Source organism: Phalacrocorax carbo, chromosome 4, assembly GCF_963921805.1.
Source record: "Phalacrocorax carbo chromosome 4, bPhaCar2.1, whole genome shotgun sequence".
Taxonomy (NCBI): Eukaryota; Metazoa; Chordata; class Aves; order Suliformes; family Phalacrocoracidae; genus Phalacrocorax; species Phalacrocorax carbo.
Window position 1 is genome coordinate 60,747,635 of NC_087516.1, and position 22,043 is coordinate 60,769,677.

At 40.8% G+C, this 22,043-nt stretch overlaps 1 protein-coding gene across 11 annotated transcripts in view; it reads left to right on the forward strand.

Moving 5' to 3' along the window:
• EPHA5 (EPH receptor A5) overlaps positions 1-22,043 on the forward strand; it is a 199,884-nt gene that overhangs the window by 13,365 nt on the left and 164,476 nt on the right. For all 11 annotated transcript variants that reach the window (XR_010372731.1, XM_064450171.1, XM_064450172.1 and 8 more), the window contains exon 2: positions 2,015-2,079. Coding sequence is in view for 10 of the 11 variants with exons in the window: in XM_064450171.1 (XP_064306241.1) it covers positions 2,015-2,079 (65 nt within the window). In the remaining variant the exon portion in view is untranslated. The remainder of the gene's footprint in view (positions 1-2,014; positions 2,080-22,043) is intronic.

The window sequence follows — 22,043 nt, forward strand, 5'->3', positions numbered from 1 at the left end:
TTATCCCATTAAAAAGAAAATTAAGTGTGGTTCAGGAGCACTTGGGTACTGGTGCTTGACTTCAGCTGGAGCAGGAGACCTTAATGAGCATTTTACCTGCAGACTTAAGGAGGGGAAAGGCTGGCCGTCACTGGGTGACATATTTAATGGTGGATGATATCAGTACGTTTATTTTGCTTAGGCCATGGGGTGGAGGGCCACCTAATTGTATGTTTACTTACTGTGGATGTAGTTCAGTGTAGTCTGAGTATTGCTTCCACCAAATATCCTGTAGTTTGGTAGCGTTGCCAGCTCCCAACTGTTGTCTGTTTTGGCAGGAGAAAGCAATCTGGGCATGAAAAACCTGAGCTACCAAATGTTTTTGCTCAACAGCATAAAAATATACTTGACCAGGCAGAACATCTATATGCCTTATGATAGTGTTCTGCATTAATACTTGCATACATTGTGAAAATATCTGGATAGACAAATCTTTTTTAAGATAAGTGTTTGGTGCTAGAGTTGAGAACTGATTTTTTTTTTTCTACCTCAGCTTTGTATTTTTGTGTTTTGGGCTGTTTTTGTGTATGAGGGATTACAGTCATCAGCCTTCAGTACAGTCCGATGATTAAGACAAAACTGACTCAGAGAACTTTGTTTTTTTTCAAACTAAATCTGTTGTTTAATCTGCATTTGTTTTCTTTAAATATTCCATAAGATTTTAAAGGAGGATGCATTTTAGAATATTGTACTTCTGGTTTTTCTTACTATGCCTCTGTAAATAGTGTAATTCTGATATCTGAGGTACTCAGCCGGCAGCATTTTTTAATTTTGTCTGTGGTGCCCTGCAGCAGGGTGACCTGGGCCAGTGTAAGGAAGGGTCTGTATGACTCATAGGTGCTCGCACTGCTGTATTTGGCTGTGCAGAGATGGCAAATCAGCCTGTTATGAGTACTAGAGGTGACAGGAATTGAAGACCCTGGGAAATCGCTTCCTTTTCAGGAGAGACACAAGTATAAAAAGTGAGGTGTTAAGCAGACAACTGTACTGCGTGAAGTGAGTGGTGTAATCCAAAGAGAAGGAAATTGTGTGCTTTTAAAGTAGAATAAAGTTCCTTCTAGGTTGAGATTTTTGGATGACAGCTGTTGATTCAGAGGCAAGCTTTTAACTTGAAGATTTAAAGCCGTGGGTACAGGAGGTGAAAGCTTAGCACCAGAAGCTGCTATAATTTTCCTTAGCTGAGTTAAGTGTGTGTAGATTTAATTACTTCACACTTCTTACTCAGTATTTCAGGTAGTATGAGGGGAAAAAAAAATGTTATAAGCCTGGGAATAGTGTTTTGCTGTTTAATGTAAATTGTTGATTGCTTATGTGACTTAACAAAGCTACTCCAAGTTTTTGTGTGGAGGAAAAAAAGATCCTTGGCTATCTTAAAATGAAGTTGTCAAAAACTTGGGAAAAACCTGGGAGAGGGAGGAAAGAATAGGTTCCTGATAACAGTAATACTGTAATACTTGCGTGTAAAATACTTTTAAAAATAGACTTAGTGTTAATCAGGAAACTCTGTATGTTGTTCCTTGTTTTGTTGTTGTCTTAAAGGCCTGATTATGCTAAAAACATGCCACCTCTGAAGAAATGTGTGTATAAACACACATAGATGTTTGAGTATATGTGTATACCTATGTACTCTGTCTTGTATACACATAAACACACAGTTTGCATTATGTATTTGTTCCCCCCAAAAGACCAGATCCTAAGAACATGAAGGATCTGGATCTTACAGAAGTTTAGTGCGTTTGCAACTTGGTTTCAGTGGTAGATCCCAAAGGAATAAAGTGATGCATATATAGAATTGTTTTCAGTGTATGACCTCATTGTTAGAGGCATTATTACATTGTTATTCTGCTTTACAAAAATCCAACTTCCTTGGTTAATTATAAATGGCCTGTTTACCATAGCCACCCAAACCTTGAAATATTTACTGAAGTTTGTAATCCCTCCATCTTCCTTAACAATTTTTTCCTCTTATTTTCAGTGAACTTACTGGACTCACGCACAGTAATGGGGGATCTAGGATGGATAGCCTACCCAAAAAATGGGGTAAGTCTCTGCTGTTATTTGCTTTCTCTCTCCAATTATACTAACCATTTCCATTTGGAAAGTAGACTACTGGGTTTAAAAACTCCCTGGAGTGATTTGTCAGCAATGGAGGGAAAAAAAAATAAATAAAACAACAAGCTGTGACTGGAAAAATGGAGCTGTGTGGCTAGGGGATTGATTTATTTATGCAGCAGAGCCAGCCACAAGTATTTAAAAAAATAAAATATCATGAGTCAGGCCCCTCACTCCTCCCCTCATAAAAAAAAATCCATGAGGTTATTGAAATTTTTTTAAAATTACAAATTCCTGTTCTTTTCTTGAACCTTTGGGGTAAATGTACAACACAATTTTCTGGAAGTTTTCTTCTGAAACACAGGATCTGGAGCGTACTGTTAGCTTTAAATGAACAGGGCTGTTCAGAAATGCTTTTCAGGCTCATGATAAAATTCTGGGAGCTGCTAACACTGGAACAGGAGCTCACTTTTAATCACCTCAAAGAGCTTCTGTCCCTTACCATTAATTATACTGAGAACTGAAGGAACCTGGCCTCCTAATTTGATACCTGAAATAAGTGCTCGAGTTTAGATGCATTAATGCATCCAGTGTGTGTGCTTGGCCTGACTGCATTGTGCGAGCGGTCGTTGCTGTGGCTTTTGGTCCTTGGTTTGGCTGGGGCGTCCTCATTGCTGTACTTGAATAGCGCTTTGGTACCATCTCAGAAGGGTGACTTCTGCAAGGTGCTCAGTATTCCTGTCATTTCCTGGGAGCTGTGAGCACTGTGTGAGGTGAGAAAGCATCCCAGGACAGAAATGCTGCGTGACTGTGCCCTCCAACAAAGCAGCTCTGGGGAATGTGTTATTCCAGAGTTTTAGTCACCAGCTGAAACAGGCTGCAGAATTGTCTTGGCCTACAGTTTGATTGTCATAAAAACGGTGACAATGTTTATGTAAAATGCAGCCAACTCTACGCATACATATTACACAGTGAATTAAAATCTGGCTTTCCATATATCTCATAGATGAAAGGCTGTAGAAACGGCATCCTCACTCATACGAACTGCATGCTTGCAGGGATGGGTTATGGCAGGGCTACATGGGGAGCTCAGTTTATCCTCAACTCAGTTCAAGGTCGAATCCTGTTGCGGTCGGAGTCTATAACAATATTTTTTTCTCTATTAATTTAAAGCCAAGAACTAAACTTTCTCCCCTTGTGTGTGTGTGGATCAGAATAACCAGTGACAGATGTGCTGGCAGAGCAATGTATTGGTGCCATGGCACACCGTAAAGATCCCAGTGTCCACTTCTTAATGGAAGATTTTTTTCCTTTTGGAACACCTCTAGGTATTTTTCCTATGGTTGGAATATACAGCAACTGTGTTTCATATGTCCTTACAGGAATATCAGTAGAGATATAACTAGGTCTGAAGAACTGAGATGATTCCTTGGACTGTATGTGTAGATGAGTAAATTAAAAGCTAAATATCCTATGCATAAGCCGCAGTTGTGTTGTTTTCATTATTTAGAGAAACCTTTCTGTATTTACAAGCTCAGTTTCCAAACAGCACCTTGGAAGTGCACTCATGAATGCCAAATTAATGGCAAATAAAAAGGAGGATGGCATCAAAAGGGAGGATTTTTTGCTTAAATTAACTTCCACAAATAAAAAGTAGATCAGGCAGTTGGTTTCTGAATTTCCAGAAATCTCCTCTTAATCTTCTTTGTTTTTGTGGGACATCATAAAAATTCATGAGGTTAGTCCAATTGTCTGTCTTGGCCTAATATATTTGCAGTCATTCACTACTTGTGAAATATATAGCATATATAGTGAAAAAAGTCTTTCCAGACTTACTTCTCTAACCCCTTTAGCTGCTCTGCAATCAGCTATGCTGCAGTCATACTCTGCTTATTTTTTTAAAAAGATCTACATTGTATAAATATTTTAAGTAACTCCCCCTTCAGGATTTGGATTTGGAAAAGGAGGGAGCTTTAACTGAGATCAGAGGTGCAAGCTGTTCTTTTTGAGGTATTCTCATACAAATTTGTTACCTGGGGATGGTCCTCTTAGGGAAAATTCTGGAAGGTCTGTGTGTCTGTATGCACAGTCCCCCATCAAGGAAAGGGGCAGAAATGTCATAATGTGTCCTGCTTTGCAACACTAAAGTGTGTAGATACAGACCACGTGCTGAAGTAGGCTTTTTGATACATGGTATTTTATTAACTGTATCTTGTACAGTCTAGTCACTTCTCAAGTACTTGGGAGCAATTTCAATGGTGATACAGTTCCAACTGAAGATACGTGAGCTTCTGAAGCAGCCTTCAACTCTTCTAGTGTTGCTGCTTCTCCACGTGATTTCTTTATTATTAATCTTAAGGAAACTTAGTGTTTTTTCTAGAACATGTCGGCTAGAAGTAGGAGATTGCACCAGGACTGCAGCTGCTGTTAAAAAAACCAAGTGTTTAGTCTTTGTAGTTGTTTGGGAGTGCCTGGGAGAAGCTATCTGTGTATACAAAGGCTCAAACTGGTAGGTTTTGAAAACAGATTTCCACATGTATTTAAAACAAATAATCACCCAAAACACCCCACCAAAACAGTGGGGCTAAGAGGTCCGGTTAAGCCAAATGAGCTTGCTTTTGGCAGATCCTTTGTTAGGTGTCACAGTCTAAACTTTTATTATAACTGTGTGCCATGATAATTTTTGTGTATTAAAGCTTTAAGACGTTCCATGGTCCAGGAAGGTCCAGCTGCCCCTGTTTAGCCTGTTGTTCACCTCATTTTTGATGAACACAATGGGAAATTGTGATCTAACTTGGGAAATTAAAGCAGTGGTGTATGGGAAGAAGACTGACCCTCCAGTGTGGAGACGGTTTAGAGGTAGACCTGTTTCATGGCTGTAATTCCACATAAGCACTACAATTGCTTTAGTCCCCACAAGATCAGACCCTGGTCCACTGCTAAACAGCATGTACCAGCTCATCTAGTGAGAAATGGGTTTTAGGTGAAGGGAGATGAGCACTTTAGCCAAGAGCTGCCTCTGCAGAGCTTATTTGGTACAGGTTTTGGTAGCGTCCAGTATCCTTTTAGCCTGGCTGGCCTTCATTTCCCTGAAGCACATGGAAGAAGGGGATTTTTCTTACCTTCTATCATATTGAGAGACCAGTAGAAATGAAATAATGTGACTGAAACATGCTGTGGCTAAGCAGAGGTTCAAAAGTGTCTCATAGTGTGAAGAACTTGCTGTTGTGCAGGAGAAGGTGCTTTCTTTCTGCTGCTTTGCTCTGAAGGATTAATGAATCCTGGTAGTGTTGCTTCTTGGCTGCCCCAGGAGATCTTCCCTGGCTGTGCAGGTTCAGCAGCTTGCAATGGTTGTCCAGTCTGCTCTTAAACCTGCAGTGACATCTGTTAGAGTGTGGGCAAAGTCCTTGTGAGGTCTGTGTGGCCACAGAGCTCAGAAAAGGGACTCTTCCTGCCAGCAGACCGTGGCCAGCATGGAAATGCTGCCCCTCATGTTGGGAACTGATCCTGTTGTTACATGCCAAAGGGACAATTTGTACTTTGCTTTGCAGCTAATGTAAGTTTGCTTTAACCTGAAGGTTATTGGGATTACCACAGGCTATATCAGAAGAGTTTGGTCCCTCTTGTGTAGCAGGAAGCCCTCCAAGCACATCAACAAAACCAGTTAGTGGTTTGTTTTTTTTTTTTTTATTAAAGCCTATGTTTGTACAGCAGGTCTGCAAAGCCTGTGAGCTTCTTACTTCCAGACTTCTTCCTGGGGTGCAGCTTAGGATTACCCAAACTGGGTACATCAGAGGTTTACGTGTGCTTTATATATGGCTGTGACACTGACTAGCTCTGACCTACAGAAACTGCCTGCACTTGGCTGTGCTAAACATATGGAAGCTCACAGAAGTAGGAACAATGGTAAGTGCTGCGAGAGAAATAGCCAGGTCAGGCAGTGTTTGTAGGCTGTATTGCCTCCTCTCCTCCCTTGATTTGGCAGGAGACTCTGCATGATGCGTTTTCACTCCCTGCAAAGCCATAGCAGAGGGAGAAGCTACAAAGAGCCCTGCGTAAACCTGTGCTGTTCAGTCTTATTTGGTCTGGCCAACTAAAAACACAGTGACTTTTAACAATATCCAGATAATTGCAAAAGTTGCTTACTAAAGTAAATGCTTTCTTTTAGCTGGCTTGATTTATTCAGTGCTTATGTCTGATTTTTGTTTTGGAGGCTATAATAGTGCTGATTTGTTTCAGACCCTCCCTTCTTTCTGTATTTATTTGAAAACTTATTTCTTTGCAGCTTAGAAGTACTCTTTTTCTGTCCAAATCAGAGTGCCACACACCTGCTTTGCTTTTGTGTAATGGGTCCTCTCCCATCTCCTCCACCTCCTGTTGATTTCCCTGACCTTCCTGTAGCACAGAACAGGAAAGCCTCTGTGGTCCTTGGGGTGTTGGCTGTGTGCTGTGGCTCACTGCACAGCTCCATGTGCTGGATTTTTTTTTTTTTTTAAGGCTCAGACAGGAAAATAAATATATACTAAGGAACCTGGTCCTGTGGAGATGTTCATAATTTTTTATTCATTGCAGAAAATGAGAATGCTAGATGACTTGTTGCACATAAACGGCAAGCGGGAAAGCAATTACCCCTACTTTTGCTGGTTAATAAAGCCAAATACCAAAAGTTGGGGGTAAACTCAGCTAGATTGATTCTGCAAGTTGCTTCTCATTTATGTAAGACATTGGTGAGTTGTTTTTTGGGTTTGTTTTTTTTTTTTTTTCCCAGCAGCATTTTTTGGCTCATTCTTTTGAGGACAGGTACCCTAGGGTGCCTCTTTGAAGTTAAAAATAGCGGTGATTTAGATTACTCAGCACGGTTTGTGAATAGATTCATGTTGCTCTCTGTCAGCCTTGGTTCAGATAGAGATTTTATACAGGAATCCTGGATTGGAGGCAGCATTTGCCCTGAGGGATAGAAATAAAATAAAGGGGGAGGGATAGGGGTTAGTGAAAGGAGAAGGAGGATTCTTGGCACCATTGAGCTGTGTCATGTAGCTATGATTATAATTGGCATTTTCAGGGCAGTACTTTTGGCAGCCTGTGTTTTTTTCCTGCAAATGCTGCTGCTCAGCTGTGACCAGGGTAGAAGAGGAACCAGGGGGTTACGCTAACATGGCAAGAACACAATTCATACTGCAGCAGGGAGCATGATGGAAATAAGTAATACCTGAGTAGGTGAAAAAATATATTAATGAGACCTTAAAAACCTGCAATTTGGCTGCTTTGTTTATATGTACATGCTTTTGTGCATGCACAGGTTAGTGTGAAACACACTGTGCATCTAAGTGTTTGAAGTAAACTGAGTAATGCAAACCACAGCAGTACTTAAATTTTTCAGTTACATACAGCATAAAGGAATTTTACATGAATAATTTGTGGGATGATGTTGAGTTCAATAAAGCTGAAATATATGGGGGGGTGATTTTCCACTAGGATTCCTTAAGGCAAAATGTAGTGTCTGTATATATGTAAATTTCTATCCTGTGACCCTCCTCCTGATAATTCATGTGCTTACACCGTCATTTTTGCTTACATGCTATGGGGCCATCATGATGTGTTTTCTTTTGGTTATGCTACCTGTTTTAGTATGCCAGAGTGATTAATGCATGCTTGTATTGTATAGCATAATTATAACAAGAGCTTGAGCTTTGGGTCTGAAAAGCCACCAGAAGTTAATAATGCAGTTGTGCAGGACCCGTGTGATAATTGAACTAAACTGTGTTTTAAAGCAGTGCTGAGTTCACATTTCGAACTCTGAAAGCTCCAGAGTGAGACTGAAGATGCTGGAGTTAATGGGAGTGGAGTTCAGCAATCTGACTAGTGTTCAAATTAGTGTATTTCCCTAGTGAGTTGGTGGCCTCACCAGTGCCTGTAGAGATGCATTTGTTTCACAGAGCTTGAATATATCAATCAAAATCTAAAAAGATCAGCTCTGCAATGGAGAGATGAGTCTTGAGTGGAAAGGCTGATGGAATTGGGTGTAGCACAGGGTACTGGACTGGCCCACAACCACCTTGAGGGATGCAGAGAAGAAAGGAAGAATCTCATGTTCAGGTTGGCAATGGGTAGGGCAAGAAAGCAAGGATTTGTTTCAGCTAAGCTTATTCAGTTTAAATTTGATGGAAAGTACTTTCTACTGGTGCATCTTTGGGGCAGATGTGGGGTTTTGTTCACAGTAGGTCTCTGACAGCAGGTCAAATCATCATATCTGTTACTCTGGACAAGCAGAATTCATCTCTTCTGGAGGAACAAACCCGGTGATCTGTTTTGGTCTTTTTCAGCCCTACATCTGAAGCCCTGCTGTCTGAAAGCTTGTCCTGACTCTGTCTAGGGTGAGATCTGTTTTTGCTTCTGTCTGAGCTCTTTTTTTTTTTTTAAATCTTACTCTGCTTAAAAAACACATTACTGTTACTCATTCTACGCCCTGTATTTAAGATCTGCTCCTCTGATACCTGCAGCAGGTTAGCTATGGTACATAGCTGCTTTTAAACCAGAGCACCTCATGCTAGACAACAGTCCTCAATGGATAGCCTCACCATTTTATTCATGTCCTTTCTCATATCTTTTTTGCCATCTGAAGTTAAAACTTCTCACTCCATTTGAGAATGCTGTTAAACTTGTCCTGGAGTCTCAGCTGGCTGCCCTTTGGTTTGTACGCTGTTGACACGAATCAAGCCTTTATTTGGGAGCAGCATCTGAAGTGTGTGTCTTATTAAAGGAGATCTAAAATGCCTAGAGTAAGGTACTGTAAAATAAAATAATACTTATAAGATTAAGAAGAAAGCAAATCTTTATCTTGGTTAGAACTGTATTACTGAAATAATATATTGCTACCCTGGTCTTGAAAATCCACCACAGAAGAAATAAAGGCTGATCCTTCAGTGTATATTTTGTAAATACAGTTGTCACCATTAGGTTCTTCTACACAGGCTCATTGGGCAAACAATCTCCTTTCATGCTAAAAAGTTGGTTGTGGGTTTTTTTTTTCTTCTAGTGTCTAAGAATTACATTTGGGGATAAAGGAGCTTTGAAGAGCTTTATCTTCTAAAACCATTGTTTTCTCTGTTACTGTTGTGCCAATTTCAGAAATATTGCTATCCAAGAGTTAGTAGCCATACAATTAAAATGTATAAACGTAGTGCTGTCATGGAGAATCTGAAACTTTGCAGAATAAAGTATTACTGTTACAGAATGCATATGCAACAACTCAGGGCTTATAAAACATGCATTAGGATTTTAAAGCTTATGTTGATGAATTTTGGTAGTGTGTTACTTACTACTTCATATGCTAAATATATGTATCAGTGGCTTACTTATCACTTTTATAAGACTGAAAATGCATTGGCCTTGCTCTCGCCCCATTTGACAGCATATATTTTTATTCAGGTTAATGGATTATTTGGGTAACTAAATTTCAGACTGCAGTCCTGTTTGATTTATTTGAGTGTTCTTATAATCGAGGGAAGTTGGGGTTTTTTTCATTTTACTCATTCAGGAAAGCCAGGTTGAAAACATGAAATAAAATGAATGCTAAGTTCAGAAAGGCAAACACATAGTAGGTTTGTCTAAAAGGAGAATACTTTAAATGCGAAATTCCTAAAAACGGTGTTAAGATGGAAGCTGCTATTTTGCCTCCATGACCAGTGGTTGCCTTGTGTATCGCACAGTGAATGAAGGCAACAGAAATTAGAGGGCTTTTTTTGAAGACCTATCACCTAGCTTAAAACCAGTAAGGAGAGCTTTTTGATTGACTGCTGTTTTAATGCGGAGTCCTCATATGTGGCTGTTGAAGAAATAGTTCAGCAGCTGAACATCTAGGACTGCTAGAACAAACTTTCATCTGTTTTTCAAGTTATTAATTGGAATGGTTCAGGATTTTCAGATATTTAAAATGGCGGCATCACGTTCTGTTTCTTTTCCTGGTCACAAAACCGGGGTGTTTTTCAGTTGCTGAAGGCTATGCGCACATGGGAAAGGGGAGGATGGGACTGGGTTTTTGGTTATTGAAAAAAAATGCCAATATTTTAATAGGAAGTTCTTTTTGCCTCAAAATATTTTGGTTTTATAGTCTTTATCTTAAGACATCTTCACTTTGAGGGAAAAAGCATGCTGAGCTATATGATTTGGTGTGTTTGACTAAAGCAGGTAGTAACTGCGAGGTCTGTCAGTTCTAATATTGAAACCATGGTGGCAAAACAGGTCAGAGATTAAGTGCCAGGAGGCAGATGAATGCAAATACATCCTTTCAGGTGTTGTGTGTTAACTCTTCTCCAAAGAAAAGTGGTAGCTCCTCCCACCAGCTTTTAGGCTCTTCCCAACACAAATGATGAAGCGCTGTTGAAGGGAACATGGGTGACACCCGGCTATCAGTCACCGCTGCGTTACCACTGTGACATTGTATGCTGCCAAGCCACTGTGATCGATTGTCCCCATGGGCTGAACAGTGGCTGCTTCTTCCCCTGCCTGATCAGAGGGTTTGGCGGGGGGGAAAAAACCCACCCAAAAGCCCTTAAAAAAAAAACAAACAAACCCTGCCATCCTGTGGGGAGTTGTGAGCGTTTTAGGGGAGACAGCAATTATTTTTTTCATGTGTAATGGGAAATTACTGTTCCTTATTTTTGTTTCAAGCTGGATTACTGAAAACACATCATTATGTAGCAGTGGTTTAGTTAGAAGTGAATGATGCTTGCATGCTAGTTTGATCCTTGCCTACCCCTGTATGATCGTAGTAAGGAATAAACCATGGACAACTTGCTAGATAGCTGCAGGGGGGCAGGATCAGGCCCTGGGGGTTGGTAGGAAGCAAGGCCCTGCAAGAAGAGTGGGGGCTGTACATCAGCATGTTCATGAAGGAGGAAGATGACAAGGAATTGCCTGCTAAGCTGGTCAGCTCTGCGGCAGCTCCCAGGAGAGGGGTGGTGATGGCAAGGAGTAGATGTTGCTGATGGCTTTCTAAAAACTGCATCTGTCAGGCCAGGCTGAAACACCCCCAGCGCAGCCCTTGATTTGCCTCCTTTTGCTGCTTTCCAAGAAGGAAAGTATTATTAGACATCTCGTTCTTGCCAAATGCTCTGATAAGCATTTAACTTGTGTATTCTTGCTTATTTCTCTTTTGTGTTCATTACTTCAGCAAGTGCCAGGCCACTGCTTTGATTATATTAAATTCTAGATTTAACAAAGTGCAGAGTAGGAAAAAAAATCAAATTATTTTAAGAAGATGTTTTAAAGTTGTTAGAAAAGTTATCCATTCCTCAATCCTGGTTTCATTTTAAGACTCTGCATCTTATTGATTTGGGTGTATATGAACTACCTATATACTGAAATACAGAAAATAGTGTCCCATAGATCTGTTACTGTGTTGAAATAAGCTAAACCAGAAGCTCATAAAGATGTGTGCTTTCTGTGGATAATTAGCCTTCTTGGGATGCCTTCCTGCAGTATCAAAGATGAGAAGTTTTGGCTCTGAAGGGGGGAAAGGACAGAGTCTTTATGCTGCAAAAACTCATTTGGCTTCAGAAAAAATATTTTGAGGCAAGTGGCCTGGCCCTCACCTTCAAAAGTCTTCCTAAACAGCGATGATTCTTCCTGTAATCTTAGCAGTCCATAATGCTGTGCAGAAGATGCAGTTGGCAGGACAAGACAGTGTGGAGTACTTCTTAACGTGATTGAGATGTTGGCGCACACCGTTAATCCATTTGCAGTTCTGTTCCGGTTGTGAGGAAGAGCTGTAGGCTTGGTGTTGTTCTTGTTCAAGTCAGCCCCTCCCCTGCCTTGCCTTTGGCTGTGAGCTAGACCACGAACTGGTGAGGGCAGGGTGAGAGAGCAGGTGATGACAGAACTTTAAATATCTGCTTATTGAAAGTGATCTTTCAGAATCGTTTGTTCAGCTGTTTGGGTTTGTGTGATACAGATACGCTGCTTGTAGGGAACAGTCCTGCTCGGATGATATCCCCAAGAACCCATCTGTACCCAGCAGATACCAAGTGGGGTGGGAAGATTGTCTGCTTCTGAAAAGGGGGGCTTAGACTTGCTATTTTTTCCCCCCAGCCATTTAGAAAACTAGCATCTTGTGCCTGTGCTGGCAGCCTTTTTCATTGGGACCTCTTTTTTTTTTTTCTCCCCAGGGGGCGGGGGGAGTGTCTTTGCATATTCAGCCTGTGAACCGCAGTTATGGAACTGATGTGATTCTCCTCATTTTCTGCAAGAGCCTGGGGGTCGTTCCCAAAATCTATCACTTCTGCTCTGTACGATGTCTGCTCAGCATCGCTTGCTCCTGGGTCAGTCAACAGTAAAGGATAGCAAAAATGTGGCCTTTGGTCTTCTGTTCAGAAACCTCGAGGGTGTTCAGTTTTGTTTTATTTTAGCTTTATTTTCTTCAAAAATTGGGAAGATTCACATTTGAGAGCTTTGCCTTGGTTTCAAACCCCCAAACTCTTTGGGCAGCTGTTGGAGCTCCTTGCAAGACATAATTTTAAGTGCCATTACAAATTGTAGGGCATGCACTGACTGTTTTAGTTGATTGCAATACAAATGTATGTAAGCCTGTAAATCGTCACCAGTGTTGTGATTACAAATCATTACAATAATGTGAGATTATTCAGTTCATCGCAAATCCTTCTAGACTACACAATTAAAATCATAACTGCAAGTATAATCCTGTGAGATAAAGTCACTTCATTACACAATCTCCTTCTGGTTTACGGTTTGCTTTATTTTGATGCCAGATTGAATAACTGAATGTTCCTGTGTAGTTAACTTCAATGGCAGCATATCTACTTTTTGTGTCGCTGCTAATTCTGCAGTTTATTTTACGTCCTTAAAGATATGGATATTGGTTAATACAATAGTTGGGCAAAGCCGTGATGATTTCAGTTCTAGTGCTGGGGAAGAATCCACCTAAAAAAGTTGAAGATTTAGAAAATACGTCAATCACTGTAGACATCTTGATCAGCAAATAGATGAGTTGCTGTCATTGATACATGGTGGTAGGTGACTGCAAGCAGGTCAGTGCCTCCCTGCAAAAGCAGTGGCTGCAGTCGCTCTGCTGCAGAATTACAGCGGGGCAGAGTACTGCTGCTGAACGGGAATGAAATGAACAGTTGACTTGGAAATGGTTTTCAGACTAAATCAGAGCTTTTTGCACAGTTTCAGATATCCACCTCCTTTCTCATGTGGTACTTGTTGTCTTTTCCTGATGTTGGATGTCGTGATGTGTTCAGTGCGAAGGAAACCGCAATGGGCTAAGGAGCGGCTTGTGCCTCTTGGCTAGAACCCAGCGTCTTGGTGTGTCAGAGCAATTCTGATAAATACCCAGACTGAGATAATCAAAACTGGTCAGGGGATTTGGTTGTTGTCCTAGTTATCAAAATTAATGATAATTGAATGTCTGTGCAGATTATGCGGGCTGTAAGCTCAGCTTCCCAAGTCTGCGTAATTTCAATTCTGCGTATTCAGTCTGGTATATTTGACTCGGGGGTGGTCCCTGTGTGGACAGGCTGTACAGATAGGCAGGAACTACTGTGTCCTTTGGAGTCACAGTAGCTTAGTCTGGCAGGGCCTGTTTCTCAGAGCTGTATAAGTGTATTGAACTGGCAAATGTCTTTAGCCCCCAGGGGCTTTGGTTATGATGCTGCCTGTATAATGTTTGTAAAAGGCTTTTGCTGTGAAAGTTTTCTGAGAAAAAGCAGGGAATCATAAGTAGCCCTTGTTCAGTGTTTGCAAAGCTATTTTTGTGGCATCAATGCCACTAGCCCAGGTAAGCCTTTTGGATTCCTCCTCCCTGCCCCTTCTGAGCACAGCACTACTCCCGAGGCTTTCTGCTTGCAGGGTTAGCTCCTCCAGCGCTAACCTGGGTTGTTTTCCCCCAGCACTGCTGTTGGCAGAGGCTGACCTCACTGAAGCTGGATGTGCAGAAGTCCCTGTGCATCTCTCCAGGTGTTGCAGGGGTCTTTGGCAGAAGCCAGAATCTGTGTTAAGGTTTTTTGTATGAGAAGGGCTTTTCCCAGATGAATTCACCAGTGCATCTGTCCCTGCTGGAAGACCACATAATGTCCACATTGGTCAAGGATATAGCAAGCAACTGAGACCCAGAATGGGTTCTAGTGACATAGGTGTTCTGTGTTTTCTTGAACTGGGAATAAGCCTAACTTAGCAGAGTCTTGATTGTTGCCTTTAAAAAAAAAAACAGACTGTCCCCTTCCTTTTTTTGTAACCTTTGTTTAAAAATAAAGTAGGAAAGAGAGAAAATAGAGTGAAAACAATTTTTTTTTTTTTCACACACAATGCTGTGACCAAAGCTATTGCTTGGCAAATTTCCTTTCTTCTCTGCTGTGCAGTTTTAAATCTGAGAACTGAACTAGTTTTCTCCCATATTACAGTAAATACGTAAGTAATCAAAATGATATTAAGAAAGTTGGGCAACTCCCTGCTGTTCAAATATGTTAATTGCAAATCATTGACATTCTAGATGTGCTGTTTCTTACTGAGTAATAGTTTCCTTGTTGGTGGAGTAGAACAATCAATTGGAAAAAAAAGGCACAATATTATAGTATTTGCTAGTTCTTCTTATTTAAAAATAAGAACAGATTTGTGAATATGTAAGCTGAAGGTAATGGTGGTGTAGCTTTGTAGGATTTAAGGCCAGTGGGGCTGTTAACAGTACATAGTTGAGTCTCCTGCAGCACATAGAGCGTAGAAACTTGTTCAGGGGTCCTTGCAGCAGGTCTGTAACCTTGATTTGACCTACAGTGCATCTTCTGGAGAGGTATTTCTTCTTTTTAGTCTTCCTCTTACAGTGAGTTCACCATATCCCTTTGTAGCTTGTGCCAACAGCAAGCTGTCCTTGCTATAAGACAAACTGATCTTTCTAGCTGAATTGGTCAAACTTTAGTTCTTCAGTCAATGGATCTTGCTATGCCTCTTCTTGCTAATGTTAGAGGTATGTACTAGTCATCTCTCTCCTCCCCACCCCCATGCCCCATTTCAGGCAAATAGAGACCACAGCAAGTTAGCCACATCCCAGCCTTCTCTTCAATTTTTTTTTTTTACAGTTTTTATGCTGTAAAGTAGGCTTTTGATCTCTTGAGTAGTTGTGGACTCTTCTTCCTGGGACCTTTACAATTTGCCCTAGCTAAAGTGTTGCCATTTGAAATGAAAGTGGCTTTCTGGAAGTGGTCTTAAAGTGTTGCATTATCTTTTTGTTTGCTCTGTGAGGCAAATGGATCACAAGGAGAAGAAATCATCCTTGTGATAGAAGCCAGGTAGAACTGAAGGGGGAATCTTAGTGGCTGCTCAGTTGGATGCTGTGGCAGGGTGGAGTTGTGGTACAGTGTCAGATGTATCTATGACCCGAAACTGTGTGCTAGAGCTGTGCTGAGGCCTCTGCCGTCGGTTGACCTGAGTGGTTGGTTATTTGGTAAGGGGAGTCCATGAGAGACGGATGTACTACCACATGAGTGCATCTTGTACGTTGTTTCTGTTGGGACGATGGGTTCCTGTTACAGGGGAAGATACAACCCTGAAGCCTCCTAAAGCCCTAGGAAAGGTAGGATTCAGTCCTGGCTAAGCATCAGCTTTAGTGCAAGTGAAGGCTTCATGCCTGCAAAGCCCTTACCTTGCAGTACCTCAGGACTCTGCATCCCTGAGCAGAGGAGACCACACTGAAATCACATCTGTGCTTGGATGGCCTGTCTCTGACTGCTTCACTCCACATAAATATGAAAATTCCCCTTTTGTGTGTATGAGTGGTAGAGTTCTCTAGGTCTGTTCCTATGTGACTTGCACCCAAGGCTAGGGGAAGCTATGGAGGTGCAAAACCAGGTTTTTGTGTCCTTCCCCTAAATGGCTTATTCCTTTACTTAGTATGAAAATTCTTTTACTGCTTACTGTTTTAGGTTTCTTTGTGCACAATAATTTATGGATGGGAGCACACATTATTAGAAAGCTTTATGTATTATGCACTATGGGGGCAACTTTTCAACGTCAGAATGCCATTTCTTCAGCTGTCTAACTTTCAGCGGGTATGTGTTTTGGTAAGAAGAATGGTGTCAATTAGCCACATAACCTGTAGAAGTGCTGTTTCCTATGCTAATTAGTTCTTCCTCTGAGAATTGTACTTTTAATTTATTTTTTAAAGTGCATTCATTTTTCTTTTCAAACTTCAACACTCAGAAACATGCATCCAGTTTCGCTGGGAAGGTCTGAAGCTGAAGAGGCTTGAATTGAAAGGGGACTGATTTCATGGTTTAACTGCTAAATAATGATGGAACTGCATTTGTTATTTCATGTTTGTGTGAAGTGGTCAATCAGTCCATTTTGTAGAGTGAGTGTAAGGCCTAGAATAGGGGTGGATAAATAATCATCTGTAGCTTTTGCGCTGAGTAGTGCCTTTCCTCCTGGGGACTCCTGAAGATTATTTAAAACTATTATTATTTTTTTAACCAGAAATTCAGGATTATCTTGCCTGTATAATGCTGTTGCTGCAATTCGGCTGTGTTATGTCCACAAGCTGCACAAAACTGAGGGAAGCTTTCACTCAGTCATGGGCCTGCTGTGAAAGTGTATCTTCCATAGACAAGTTCAAGGGAGGTCCTTGCATGTGGTTTTCTGACTGGCCCTGGGCTGCTTTCCTAGCCACAGCATGTTGATGTGCAATTGGTTCTTTAGTGGTGGTCAGATGCTGGAAGAGTGTGGAGGTTGCAGGTGAGGAAAAATAGCCTATGAAGTATGGAACCTCTCCAGAAATATATCTTTTCTGAGGTGGTTAGGATATAGGACGTCCATCATAAACAAGCACATCCATGTTACTTCAATTCCAGATTTAAAGAAACATCAAGGTCCAGGCTGCATCTCTGTCTGACAGATTTATATCCTTGTAATTCTTGTGCCATATTTAAGTAGTAACATAGGCCTGACATGGTGGGAATTAAATCCCATAGAACAAAAAGTAACTAAAAGTTGCATTATGTTGTGGAATAAGCATAACAAGCATCTGCATGTATAATTTATTACCTATAGTGGGTAAGTACTTAACAGTCATAATAAACTCATTCTGTTCATTCATTTTTAGATCTTAGCATACTGATTCAGACCTTAACTGAAAGTGAATATACAATCAATGTGAGGCTTTTTATGCTGGTTTAATAATGTAGGCCTGCCGAGGATCTTTAATTAAATAGTTATTCTTTGTTCAATCAGGATAGATTGCTTCGCTATAAGGATTGCAGGGAAGAACACACAAGATCTCTCTGAACTGAGCGTGTTTCAGCTGCTTACTGTAATCCTGCGTAAGTGATAGTCTTTGTCACACAAAGCGGCGAAAGCAACCCAAAAATGAGGAAAAAATTGTAGTCAGATATTAAAAAAGTAATGCCGAATTCTGAGGAGATCAAAGAAAAGCATACTAAGACCCAATTTGGTGGTGCTGTGAATAAAGTTACAGCTGTCTGACAAATGGGAGAAGTGGATTTTCTACAGGGTTCAGCTTCAATAGCTTGCTTTGTTTTTGGTGACAGGTGTAATGTGCTCAGCATGTAGGGAATCAGAAAATCTGGGTTTTGGTGTTCTTAGTGGTAACCTTGCGTATTCAAGAGGTGGCAAATGGAGCTGTTAGGAGGAGGTGCAATAAATTGGGTAGCGTATGTGCCTGCTGTGCATGCCAGTTCCCATAAGAGGGTCGGCACAGGCAGAGCAGCCTTCTTATTTCTTCCGTCTGAGTGTATTGGAAGTGCAGAAGATCTGTTAAGCGCGGGGGCTGCTGCTCGTTGCTTCGCAAAAGGCTGACTTCAGATGGCCCCTGCTGCCGCAGCATGTCATTAATGCAGCTCACGGCGGCTGGACTGAGAGGACTTCAGTGTTTATTAGGGAAATATAATAATTTAAGCCTGAATAAGCTTCAAAGCTCTAATGTGGCTGTTTGGCCAACAGAAATGAGATGTAAATTTGTGCTGAATAGCCACTGATTACAGAAAGATGATTAATGCAAGATTTAAAATTGATTTATGGGTGCAGTTGTCAAGGCCTAAGCCATGAATGTAATATTATTATCTCTATGAAAAGCTTTGGGTAGATTAGAGACTAGGGAGCAGGGGCAAAATAATGCATTTGCTGGAGGGTCTGATATGGTGTATGGGCTCTCTATTATCTAGTTAAATTTGGTATATGCCTGAGAGGTTAGGCTTTGCCAGCGGAGCACGTGGATAATTGTATCACTTTGCCTGAAATATTAGAAAACCAAGAAGTTTAATCTGGTTTTATTTTCAGTAAACACACTTTTTGATTAAGTATTTTTTCCTCTTTTACTGGAAACTCTTAGATATATTTCTTCACCTTCAAGAAATTCTGGGTAGACAATGACGATGATAAAAATTAAGGATTTAGTTTAGTTTTTACAAATCTTCACTGTTATGGGCATTAAAAATAAGCTAAACGCTTTGTGTTATTCTGACTGTAGCAAACAGAAGCCCCAAATAAATTTTGATTTATTTAAATACTTACTAGGACAACATTAAAGTAATGAGGAAGACTTCCTTTCTTGCTGCTTTTGAAAATTGTTCTGTGAACCTCTTGGTATTACCAGACGACGAGTGATGTGAACAGTATCCCAAAAGCTTTGAAAATCCAAGCATTTGGTTGTAAACCTAAAATGTATGTCATGCTGCGAGTCCTTCTGAAAATCCAGCTCTGTCAGTCTTCCAGTGTTAAACTGCGTGGTGGCAACACTGTTTGCTGTGGCACTCGTTAAATTGTTCTGCAATGGGTGTTACATTAAGCAGTGAAGAATGATTTAATGGTATTGTGTTTCTTCATTGCCTCTTTCATGCTCATCTCTGTTGTCTTACCCTGAATTGCTGGACTGGGGTTTGAAATGGATGTTTTAATTCAGATGTACAGAGAATTTAAAATGCTTTTTAAAAAAAAAATTGTGGAGGGGGAGGCGGGGTTTGCAAATAACACATTGCTTTGTTCTGGGAAGGGGTCAGAGCAGCCTCTGATTAGGCATGCTGGAGAGGGGCTATAGCTCCTTTTCATTTCAGTTGCGCTAACCTCCAGCTGGGTTCTCCTTCCATTTGAATTCTGGTCCTGACATCTTTAATTGATTGTGCAAATGATCAAAGTCTGAGCAAAACTTCTGCCCCATTTCCATTTTTTTTCCATTGCATCTCGGCGTGCAGCACTGAAAAGTCTAGGTGACTTTGTCCTGATGTTTCCTCATTTTTCAACAGTTTGAATTGTGCAGGTCTCTGAACAGATAATATATTTCATCATAAGCATGTACTGCTAATAATTTTTAGAGGTTTTAATTGTTCTTCTTTCTTACTGGCTTGTTTGGATGGGACTTGGTTTAGCAAATCACCACTTGTGTTTTGAGATGCTGTCTCAGCTTTACAGAAATCTGCATTGTTTTTCGTCTTGTCAGTAGTGCAGCAATCCAGGAATTGTCAAAACTCTTGCACCATATTACACCAAGGGAGTTTTACTGAGAAGCCCACTGCACAGCCTGCTGCAGAACTAGAAGGTGTGGCAGCAAGCTTTACATGGGTATTACAAATATAAAAGAATATTGAAGAATTGTTCAAATAGCAAATTCAAAAATGTTTACACAATAGGAGCTGATGATGATGTTCTCCATGTAACTTTAGGTGACTTCTGATATGTCTTCACATCTAGCACTTCTCGAGAGGAGCGGTTGTGCTCAGTCTCATGGTTTCAGTGTGGGTCTTTCCTGTTTGGTGTTTTCCCTCAGCTCTGAGCAGTGTGACTGTGTGAGAACCTTAGTGGACTACTCAGTGGAGGAAGAGGATTTCTAGCAGCCCTGATTGCACACAGGTCTTTGAAAGCTTGACCCGGGTGGAATTAAAAAGATCCAAACCACTGTAATATCAGAAGTATCCACCCCAGATGCTTAAGTTCTCGCTTCCAAAAATTCCATTTTTTTTTAAGCTGATTGCTGCTGCTGAGTTGTTCTGAGTGTTGGAGTGTGCAATTGGCAGCAGTGGAGTTGGGATGGAGCGTGACAGAGTGAACACTCACCTGTCCAGTGTAGATCTGTTTTATAGTGGAGATGAAGCATTAATCATTCCCACATCTTTGCTAATCCCTCACCTGCCCTCTGTCACAGTGCAAAGCAGTACATAAAACCTTGGCATCGAGTGGAATCGAACCTTTTTAAATCTTGATGCAGTGGTGAGTAGCCTTCAACATGGAGTTAGGCCCTTTTTCTCCTGTTAACACCTATGCTGCCCACATGTTGAAAGAGGTCGTTCAGAAACATGTGTCTGGCTGCTCCTTCAATGTTGCCGCAGTAAGATTTTGCTCTTTAAGTTGTTTTTTCGTTTGTTTGGTTTGGTTTTTTTTTGTTTGGGAGCAGTAATGGGAGTGACGTTTTAAGTCTGCTTTCTGCAAGGCAAGTATCGTGTAGGATAGGAGGGAATACGAGTGTTTAGTTAATATAGAGATGGAGAAAAAAGTTCACTAGTTAGATGTGGCATGTCTCAAAAAGGTGTTTTAAACTTCTAATTCATAGCTCTTCACAATTTACTTCCCCCACTTATGTTTTAGTTTATGAAAAATTATCCTTAGCTTCTGGCAGGGAAATCTGTAATGAGCGAGGAAACTCACGTTTACTTCAGGTAATTCACTTCAGGATATTCTGAGGCTGTGTGTTAACTGGACTGTGCAGCTTAGTGGCCAGAGTAGAGTGGCATTATAAGAAACAGCAGAAAACTGCAATCCTGAAGTAAAATGAGAAATGTAGCCCAAAAGCTGTGGTATTCTTTTTTCTTTTTTTTTTTTTTAAATTTTCCTAGTTGGACAAATTGAGGGGAATGTGCCAAACCACCAGAAAATCTTAAGTTCCTTCTTTGGAAACTCAGCTTTTAAAATTAATTTCATTAGACCAGATTTCTGCCTGAGTAGGGAGATTAATCCGATCCTCTCTATCCTCTGTGTCTGTTAGCCATTATCTTTTTTGCTTGACTAGTCGCTGCTGTCAGTAGGAATATATGTCTGTATGTATAAATGTCTCAGCTGTAAAATTGCCATCCAAATGAGGCTTGAGCCTTGGGTGGGGGGACTATCAGATATATGGAAATGGTAAGAACCCGGGTGGTTACAACTGCTTCTGGTATTTAAAGGTTTTAATAAACACTGGGCCAAATATGGTTTGTATTGAACTCACTGTAGTTTCCTTTTGACACTGGCTCCTGCCCTTAAAATGAGCTCCAAACCCCCAAAAACCAGGCTGAGGCTGTATAGGAATCTCTTCACCTTTTGCATTATAAAAGTGGATGTTGGTATAGGAAATTTGTAAAATCAGTTAAGTTTTTTATTATTTGTTTTGGTAGTTGAAATTTAAAAAATGTGTTTTGATGTTGAAAGAAATAGTTTGGGTTACTCTAGAACAGTTTTCCTATTAATTTCTTTTTTTTTCTGCCCTCTATTTGTTTAACTTCAGAAAGAAAAGATGGTAAAGACATGGTTTGGGAGGCTGTCAAAATCACTGGTTTCCCCTTTGGGTTTTTTTTTTGGTCCCCTCCTTTCCTAACTTGATCCAAGTATGTGAATTGCTTCAGTTTCCTGATTATTTTTATTTCAAATATGTGATTTACTGGAAAAAGTCACGTGGCTGTGGTTGGTATCCTTCCACTGTCTGGTTGGTGCAGGGCAGCAGGGATGTGACAGGGCTGTTCTTGTAAGCCAGCGTCTTGCCCCGAAGCAGAATTTGAACTCTAAGCCTGAGCTGTCACACTGGCACTAAAGCTTCATTGAAAACAGGATACAGTGACTTGGAAGTGGTGGAACAGAGCTGGGCAAAACCATTTTGCCTTCTATCCTGTCTGGAGGTGGCATGTAGTGGGCACCGTTTGTTGTCGTGTAGATCTTGAGCTGCCTGCCGTGTGTCTGCTCTGCTC